Source organism: Diadema antillarum, unplaced genomic scaffold (genome assembly GCF_040938485.1).
Source record: "Diadema antillarum isolate AM-2024a unplaced genomic scaffold, OU_Dant_1.0 seq00001066_RagTag, whole genome shotgun sequence".
In the NCBI taxonomy this organism is placed as follows: Eukaryota; Metazoa; Echinodermata; class Echinoidea; order Diadematoida; family Diadematidae; genus Diadema; species Diadema antillarum.
In genome coordinates, this window is record NW_027271892.1 from 528,342 (window position 1) to 538,417 (window position 10,076).

General features: G+C 40.2%; 1 protein-coding gene across 1 annotated transcript; it reads left to right on the top strand.

Moving 5' to 3' along the window:
- The first annotated feature begins 7,044 nt into the window (after positions 1-7,044).
- LOC139743297 (dynein axonemal assembly factor 19-like) lies at positions 7,045-9,812 on the top strand. The gene is made up of 3 exons (XM_071653791.1): positions 7,045-7,193; positions 8,031-8,193; positions 9,234-9,812. Exons 1-3 carry the CDS (start codon positions 7,045-7,047, stop codon positions 9,810-9,812), a joined length of 891 nt encoding a protein of 296 aa, XP_071509892.1.
- Positions 9,813-10,076: the final 264 nt, after the last annotated feature.

Sequence of the window (10,076 nt, forward strand, 5' to 3'; positions counted from 1 at the left end):
TGCATAAGCCCCCCCCCCCGGTATGGCCGTCATTGGTTACAGTGCTCTGAAGTCGGATTCATCTACAGGAAGGATCTACAGCAGCAGAGGATAACCCAACCATGACCGACGATCTAGCCCTGTCCTACACCATAGTTCTGGAAAAGTAAAAGTAAAGTATTTTTTTTTTTTTTTTGGGGGGGGGGGTTATTTACTTCCATATTTATCATTTCTGTTGTTTTGTGTTTCTTTCTTCAAGATAGAGTACCTGGTAATCTATAAAGGAGTGCATTATTTTGTATGAAGACAATTGAATGTGGAAAATACCAAGTAATGTCATGAATCAATGAGAACTTACTCGTTGTATTCATCCAAGATAGAGAAGACTTTGTCTTTGATGCTCTTTACAGTGATGATTGGAGCTCTCCGGATTTCCTGGGCATGTCCCTCTTCAGTGTAGAAGTGCAATAGTTGCCAAGCACCCACGAGATTGTCTTGAATGATGTGTTTGTGAGCCTCTCTCACATCTTGCTCATTGGCAGTAGAAATCTTTCTCTCATAAAGCCATCTAAGCAAAAATAAAAAAGCATGATAATATGCAAATGGTTAACATACGAAAAACATTTTTTTCAATGACAATCAATATTTACACTTCCTCTATTCAGATATATCAGATATCATATCGCATGTTTAAATATTGAAGTGCAATCTAATAAACTGCAGCAATTAAGCCATACTCCTTGTACTAAAGTTACAATGATTAGAAATCACATGATCAGATTGATTGACATTCAGTATGTTTAGTTTGTGTGTTCAACATGATAATATATTAAAAAATCAAACAAACAAACAAAAAAATACACTCTGGTTGTCCCAAGAAAGTGGAAAATTGAGTAAGATGTCACCTTGGTCTTATATTTATATTTATGTCAGATATACAAGTATAAACTAAAGGTGTCCTTTCCTCCTTTTCTGTCATGAATTTCACTCACTTTTTCAGCTTTCGGAGCCTTGTCCAACTCAGGTTGAAGAAACTTTTCAGCTCCACGAGGTCGGTGGTAGGGATCTTCAGCAATGCTCCTCCACTTTGCAGCAAGTCTGTCACCTCTGCGTCGGAACGGAGATGTTTAAGTTCATCAAGCTGCTGACGAGTTGACGAACAGCACGACACCCTTTCTCTGAAGCCAGCGATCTGAAGGGAGCGCTTCCGTAGGGTTGATGTGGCACACTCTTCGCTTGGAGTTTTCGGGTTCAGAGTCTTGGTAGTGATAAAGGGCTGGTGTCACAGAGAGAGAGAAAAAATGTATTTATGTATGTATACATGTATATATATTTAAATATTGTTTAGGTTCAGCCTACATAAGCCTTAGGAGCAGGTGATTCAGGCAATAATGGCGTAATAATTTTGTATTTTCAAACTTACAGAAAGCAATGATTTAACATTGAAAAGAAGCATGCAGCTCTTCCCCCCCCCCCCCCTCCCCTCCAAAGGATAGTGTTTGTAGCGATAGGTTAAAGGAGGTTTCCCTTGGATTTCCTATGAAAATTCTATGAATGGCTGATCTCAAGCCAAGTAAAAACCAAACTAAAGAAATGAAGAAAAGATGTTTCATATGCTATTTTGGGTTTCTTCTAACATTCCTTGATTTTATCCCATTTTATGTGTGTTTTTTAAAATCTTCTATGTCTAGGGAAATGTGAATAGCAGCATACAGTACCGTGGTATACAGTATATAGGGTCAACATAAAAGAGTTCTGTTTTGAGAACTGGACACAGCATTTTATGGAGGTTATTGTGTTCCTGTATTGTTGCATCTTGGTAATCATTGGGGATGAGAGGGACATAACCTTTTTGAAAGTATGCCTTGATGTAAACTTCACCACTACAAGATCATACAGTTTGTAAATACTCCTAGTGTATTGAAATAGAAAATGTACGCACTAATGTACTACCGGCACTCATAATGTATCTAGGGTATTGTTATGAAGACCTGACTAGAGCCTAGAAGTATGGAATAAAAGGAAGGTAGAAGAAACTATGTCTCTTGAAATTGTTGTTATATTTTGCATCTGTAAAATACAATGTCTCCACTATTTAGGACTTTATACCAAGTTGTGTATTATTTTCTTGCTTCAGATATATGCCTGTATAGATGTATATAGGCCCTATATATATATATATATATATATATATATATATATATATATATGATATATATATATATCATATATATATATATACATATAGGCCTATAATAATTTTTTTCATACGTAATAGCACCTATGGTGCAAGTATATTGCACAAGCTCCTTTTTGTCATAAGAATGTTTGTACATGTATGTATTACTGTATAGGAATAGAAATATGACCTTTACCCGTGATTATAATAGATACGCATGTGTACACATTTTATTTGTAGGCCTACTGGATAAAAACACTGTATCAGAGGTTGTAAATATACTGTACCTTTCCAGGCCTCTTAAAGACGGCTGTCCTACCATCGGCTGACTCTGCAAATTTCCTTTTTAAGATATCGCTCCCGATTTTTTCCTCTTCGTCTGGGGTGAGGCAAGTGTGAGTCTTTTGTTTTGAGTAGGTGTGGTCAGTGAGTGATGCATGGGTACAGATGTGGGTGTTCATATTTGCATGGTGAGTTGTCATTTTGCATGTTGTGCATGTCACTGTTACGTTGTTGAGGATGGATGGTATGTATGTTGGTGCTGATGTGATTTGAGTGTAGTGGATCTTCAAATTGCATGTTGGGCACTGTGAATTTACTTTGGCAAACAAAGAACGAGCGCAGTCAACACAAAAGAGATGCTGACATGGCGTTTGTACAGGACTAGCGACAAAACAGTTACAAATGGTGCACACAAGGAATGAGTCGGAGGGTTGCACCACAAAGCCCTCTCTCGTACATTTTGAAGCCTTTCTACCACTCTCTGTCAAACTGTCAAAGAAGGATGACACACTTTGTCCAGGATTTTTCGGCCTTCCCCCATATTTCACCTTCTTTGGCCGCCCCTTTTTTTGTGATTCAGAAAACATGTCACAGGTTGTACAGTTTGATCCTGTCCTTTTGTGTCGTGGCCACCCTGTCACAGCAGGTTGCCACTTGCACTTCTTTATTTCGGCAGCCTTGATATTGGAATAGCAAGCATGGCAAAAATTCCCAGGATGTGAGTCTTGATCATCATCACTCACATCTATGCCCAGCAAATTTAGCACTTCTTTGTACTTAGCTACTGTATGTGCCACCCCCTTTTTCCCCCCTGCCTTCGTTAACCTCTTGCCACAGAACCTGCACAGCTGTGACAGGCAAAACAAATGATGGTCATGCCCCTCCCTATCCATACGGTATACACTGTAGCTGCAAATGAACTCCCTGTAACTTCTCACAAAAAACTCTAACGAATACAAGATCCCTGCAAGTCTGACATGAAAACACCACAAAATCACATGAAACACATAGACAAGTACAGAAAAATTACGAAATGTATGAAATTTGATAATGAAAAATGTGGATTTTTGTTATATAATTACTGTGGAAATGTAAGTGCCTGTGCCCCGTCCGATCGCGAGTACCGGGAGACGGCGCAGGTCGCGTCGGTACGTGGGCATTATGTGAAGTAATACTTTCTCATATCAATGTCAGATACCATAACTACTGATTTTCATGTGAAGTCTTGTATTAAATTTTATACAAATTTCAAAATTCCCGCGATTTCGTTGACGTCATGTGCATTTGTAAACATTCTCGGCGATTTTGTGATTTGAATGGAGTGCGACCTCAACGTCCACAGTGTGCACAGCGGCAAGGAAATGGCAGCGTACACAAAGGGAACACGTACCGTATGCGCGCTTAACGTACGTGACGTGTGCAGTTCATTCGGCAATCGAAATCGTCAGGCGGAGGTCGTTGCCAAAGACGCGTAATCTGACAACGTGAATGGTGACGCACATCGTAAAAAATTTAACAACAACGACGACGCTCGAACCGACCTAAGACGCTGGCATGGCTGCAGTGTCAGTGAGCAAGCGGAGTGCAACCGAACTAAGGCAGAGACAAAAAGCCCACCAAAAGTAACTGGCCGGCCTCGCTCGACCTCGCTCGACTCGAGCTACTCAGCTCGGCGACCGTAGACGCACAACCACACTACTACGGAGGTCAGTGATACTACAGAAGTCAATCGCGACAGCGCGCGTTGCAGGGTACTATGTGAATCCTGTGGTTCAACGTGAGACGTAGTACAAAGTACCTGCAGCAGTAACTGCGACAGCCGCCACCTGCGTGTGGCGGCTGCGCCGTGCTCCCATATAAGATCTTCATGTTGAACAAACGGGTGCCTTTGCGGCGCTATATTTCCTTAATTTTTCAACAGAAACTACTAGGAATACTTACATGGGTCGATGAAACCTAAATGACTATCATCGGCGACTGTTTGATGCATTTCATTGCTTGTGATGCACAAAATGATGTCTTATAAGCAGCTCACCGATGTTCACAGAATTCACAATCACTTGCACAAGCGCACAGAATACTTGAACTATAACATAAGCGAAACTGCGGGGAAGCCGCCAGGACCGCGCCTGGCGGCGCGGTCTCCGGGGCTACTGCAGCAGTGGACAGTCAAGTGCCGCAGTGGACCTCCTAAGTTACGCCATTTATATCACAAACAGGTGGGACTAAGTAAGACATGCAAGAGGTTTGAGTCTTGCGAGATCTGAAACATGCTCGAACGAAACATGCTCGAACGAAATCTGAAACATGCTCGAAGCACTCTCACACACTACAGTGCGTAATCTTCAGGCATGAAGCTGCACTCAACGGAAGAAGAAGAAGATATAATTTGCCATTCAGATTCTGTGAAATACCAAAAGGTACCCAACATCAGGCAGGGTAGCCCGCAGGTCTTGTCGAGTGCACTTTGGAATTTCTTGAACTTTCCTGATCCTTCCCCACATTTGAAGCCCTCATTCCTTTTTTGCCTTGGCAGTGCTGCAGTCTTGCCTCTTGGCTTTGGAAGCAAGCGAAGCTAGCTAGGAATGTATGTTGATGGTATTGCTTATCACCACACCCCATGGCCCCCGTAGGGCCTAGACTAGCCCCGGAGACCGCGCCGCTATGATGCACGTTGGGGCTGGTCGCAGTTAGGCCTAGACTAGACCTCTTCTACAGATTCTATAGCGGTAAGTTTACATGATGTAATTCATACTGTAGTTAGCTTCCTGTGTGAGCTGTGGTGAGCTGCCAAGGCAAAGTAGACTAGACTAGTTCATCAAAAGTGTGCAGTCAATGGTCAACAGTGACGTTTGGGAGCATTTGAAATAAAAAGTGGAAGGTGCATTTTTACTGCAAGTAAAAACATAAAATTGTATGGGGAACCAATTGTATATTTGATATCTCACTTTATCAGCAGAATTCGATAAACTAGTAAAAGACCCTTGAACCTAATTGAAAATGGCGAAAAAATTAATATTTTAAGGCATGAGCATGTACGTATGAAGAAAACATAGAAAATAATCTAGGTCTAATCAAACAATTAGTCTACTAGTAATTTACTACTGCTTACTGTTGTAAATTTAATACAGTCAAGTGCTTGCAACTGGCAATTTTCTTTTGTTGTACTGTATTTATGGGTAAACTTGGCCACTTGTTGAGGGCGCTAGTGGAAGAGTTTACCCATAACTACTTCTGTTACTGAACGCAAGCCTCCGCCAAGCCATCAACTTGATTTCCACCCATGCATGCAATTTAAATATCTAGAAGCCTTTTGTGTATGTCATCATCCCCAGCTTCCAGCTGCACCACGCCTAGCCCAAGCTGAGCATGTGCTTTAGAGCGCGTATATAAACCTCCAGTATGTGCTGCTTGAACTCCCAAGTTCATTGACCTTGTATACCGGTACTAAAAGATTTTTTTTTTAATTCCTCAAAAACCTGTAAAAATTCTTGGATTACTACCAAACTTAAATAGTCTGTTCCTTGTGTCATTATTGACTTTTCCTAGTCTCATTCAAGTCCATTCACAACTTTTTGAGTTATTTTGCAAACAGACAAACCAACACCGATGAACACATTTCCTCCTTCCTTGGCGGTGGTAAAAATAACAAAACAAACAAAACAAAACAAACACACAAACAAACAAACAAACATGGAGCTGATGATGTTGAGAACTGGATTCTTACTTTGTTGTAGCCAGAATCTTGATATAAACATGTTCATTGTGACGGAAGTGCGCTTTATAGTAAATTCTTACCTAGGGTCTGTTGTCAAAACCTGTCTACATGTCTTGTAAAATCATTTAATAGCAGAAAGATCTTGTACTGTGGAGTACCTGTTAGTAATTTAGTGGGACCTGAAAGTACATTACTTATGTATTATGTATTTACCTGTTGTGCTCAATTTTTTTTTTTTGCATAGTGCTGGTACAGTCTTTCCATGCTGGATGTACTTTACACTTGAGAGAGAATGTGTTTGCTGTATGTCATGTGCATTTAAGAACAATTGCAAAATGTTTCTCTTTCCCCAAGGGTCTTGAGAATCTTTCATCATTGATTTGTGGAAATTGTTTGTTTGTCTGTGAATGGTATCTCACAGAATGTTAGTAAATTTGGTTCTATATCTTATCAAATTTTTATTAGAGGAAGTTGATGTTATTGTATTTGTTAAAGGGATCGTACAGTTCTGGTTGAGACCTAATTTCAGGTTTCTAACATTTTTAGGTGAGATAATGAGAAATCTCATATGAAATATGAAAGAGCATGCAATTTTATGAGGAATTCAACGTTTATTTGATAAAAATTGGTTTTGAAATGGCTGAGATATCCAAAAAAGAATGATTCTAATAAAGTGTGGGACCCACACTTTGTAACGATCGCTTTGTTTTACTTTGTTTTTGGATGTTTCAGTTATTCCAAACCCGATTTTCATCAAATAAACTTTGAATTCCTCTTAAAATGGTATGCTCTGTGCTATATCATAAGTGTTTTGTTGGTATCTTGCAAAAATTTGAAAGCCTATTTCTCATCTCAACCAAAACTGTACTATCCCTTCGATACAGGCATGGCTGATCTAAAGGAGGACAGAATAGACTTTGACAAACTGGAGAGGGAGCTATTGTCTGCAGTCGACGCCGACGCTCGCTACTGGAGGGAAAACGACGCCAAACTGAGGGCAGTAGACCAGCGCGTGGAGTCGTACGAACAGTTCAGGTTAGGGAACAAAGGGCATGCCAGTCTTTGTGAGGTTTAAAGGGATGGGTATATACATTGTACTATAGATAGTTTTGGTTGAAATGGGGCTTCAGGCACATCAGGTTTCAAGCTTTTTTGTGTGAAATAATGAGAAAAATATGAAATATGAAAGATCATGAAATTCTTTAGAGGGGTTCAAAGTTTATTTGATGAAAATTGGTTTTGAAATGGCTGAGATATCCAAAACTAAGGGATCATGATAATCAGCGGGACCCACCGTTTATTGGGATCCCTTTGTTTTACTTACTTTTGGATATCTCAGGCATTTTAAGATAGATTTTCATCAAATAAACTTTGAATTCCTCCTAGGATTGTATGTTCTGTGTCATTTCATTCATAGGTGGTTTCTTATAGTATCTCCAGTTCCAAAACAATGTTAAATCACAACTACTGTACTTATTCGTCTTCTTTTTTCCTTAATAAAATCATATTCAAGCCACCTGTTCCTACTATTGGAAAATGCATGTTTAACCCGTTGAGGACAAGTCCCGAGTACACTTGTGCAGGTGTCTATGGGAAATGCGTGTTGTAGCAATATAGGTCCATCCTCAACGGGTTAATACTGTAAGATCTTGTTTGCATGCATCTGTTGTTGCGTCATCTGGACTGGGGAAATAATTCAGTTTGTTGTTTACAATGTCAATTAGGAAGACAGGCTCTCTGTAGGAGCTTTGAGCGTGCTATTTCAAAGATCTCTCTACGACTTCTCCATCTTCTTTGAGCCGCTGTAGGGACTCTTCACATTCAAACAAGCGTTTCACTCCTCAATCTTTGCTTTCTCTCTGTTTTGAACAGAGACATAGTTGCGGCCGCTCACATCCAGCCACTGGAGAAGAAAGACAAATTTGGTCAGGGGAAACGCTCACAGCCATGGAATCCTTTTTCATCCTCATCATCATCTAACTCTTCATCTTCCTCGAAAAAAGAGCCTGAATGTCCCGACACTGCAAGCAAACAGGTAGATGTGCACATTAGCCTTAGAGTTGAATGTTCTCCAAGGAGAAAGGTGTCTTGAATGAGAGTACAACCAAAGAAAAACCTACCAAAAAACTACCAAAATCCATCACATAACAGAGAGATTTAAAGTGGCAATATTGTTTGTGATATGTTTTGGCTTGATTTGATATTTGTGTGATGTTGAAATTTTGTGTTTCTTTTATTTCTGATTCTGCTCCACTTGTTAAAACAAATAAATAAAAAGAGTCAAGCACTGATCCATTGTCTGAAAGAATTGAGCAGTATTACTGAAATCAGCCTTTTTATCCCTTGTGCCATTGACCTTTACAGGATCTTTCCTGAATTTGTATCGCTAGCCCCATTCATGAATTATGATCTTACAAGGTTTGATCAGATTTCATCAAGGATTTCTTCGCTTATTCTTTGAACTCCAAGATTGTTGACATTAATCTGTGACTTGTAATGTTTGATATTTGACATTAGGGCTCAAAATATAACAGTTCATCTCTATGTTTGATAAACTCACAAAAATGTTTTGTTTTCAAAGCTGATTCAAGTGTCTCTCAAGTTGTCATAACAACAAGAAATTACTGTACAGGGAAGGAATGCACACTTTAGAGCGTTTATCCAGCATCAGCACAGGCCGATTGTTAAAGTTATTTCTATGGGTAACTCATTTCATATGATCTCCGAGGCGTTTTGCTGTGTGTAGTCTTTAGCAGTTGAAACTATTTCTAATCTCTTTCTTTATTCTTCTGCTTCTTTTCATGGAAAAAAAAAAAATATATATATATGAGGTGATTTTTATTGTTGTTTGAATCGTTTCAACCTATCAATAAATGCAATAGGAACACATTTGCAGGACTTGGCAAGTGTAGAGGCATATCGAATATACATCCAAACATTGGATGCGATTTGATTGACCAACCATGAACAATTGAGGTAACGTGTTTTGATGCCATTGAAGCTCCATTTACGGGCACTGGAATATATTGGGCATAATGTTAGATTTGTATTTGTTCCTTCGAATTTGTTTGCCAGGTGAAAACGCTCCCCCAGAATGGCCATGAATTTGTAAAGGAGTGGAGATTGCGGAAGAAATCTTCCACCGACGCCTGCTACCTGTACCTCCTGGAAATCGGTGGAGAGGCCCTTGCGAAAGTCTTCCGATCCGAGATCAGTTTTGGGCTCCTGGGAGAAATCGTGGCGGTGCTTGACGGTGGCTCGCGCGCAGACGATTCGCGAAAGGTGGCGGACATTTTGCTGCATCTGTCACGGGCGGGGAGGTTCGGCCTCTCCCTGGACTTTCTTAGCAAGGCAGAGCGGCAGACGCTGACGAGTCTATTTGCGAAGCTTGAACACTGGGCCATAGAGAGTGATAATTCTCCTCCTCCTCCTCTTCCTTCTCCTCCACCACTCTCATCCTCCTCAAGTGGTGGAGCTGATGAGGATGTAATTTCAGGACAAGACAGTAGTGATGCAGATGATGCAAAAGGTGAACAAAAACCAGCGGAGGAGACAACAGGTAGCAGTGTTCAAGACCCGCCCGCAGTTGCACGAGTGACACGATCAGACATCAGCCACCTCAGAAAGATATACAAACTGGAGGAGGCATCTTGATGCGAGTGGAAAAAACTCTCAAAAGTTGCAGGTTGTAAATGATGATGAAAGAGTATTATACCTTTGTCTGTATAATTTGCAACAAACAAGGCATCCTTGTTTCATGTCAGTATTTTTTTTTACTCTACTTGACAGTATTTTGGATTTTGTCTCCAAAAGAGATAAAATGCAGAGAGCTCAGATCTTGATCTACCACCAATGTACATGTGCCTTGTGATTATGCAACTGTCTCTTCTCTCTCCACTTATAAGTTTACATTCTCTT

Coding starts and splice junctions, on each gene's coding strand:
- LOC139743297 (XM_071653791.1), top strand. CDS start 7,045: ATGGCTGATCTAAAGGAGGACAGAATAGACTTTGACAAACTGGAGAGG. Junction 7,194..8,030: donor GAGTCGTACGAACAGTTCAG/GTTAGGGAACAA, acceptor TGTTTTGAACAG/AGACATAGTTGCGGCCGCTC. Junction 8,194..9,233: donor CCGACACTGCAAGCAAACAG/GTAGATGTGCAC, acceptor TTTGTTTGCCAG/GTGAAAACGCTCCCCCAGAA.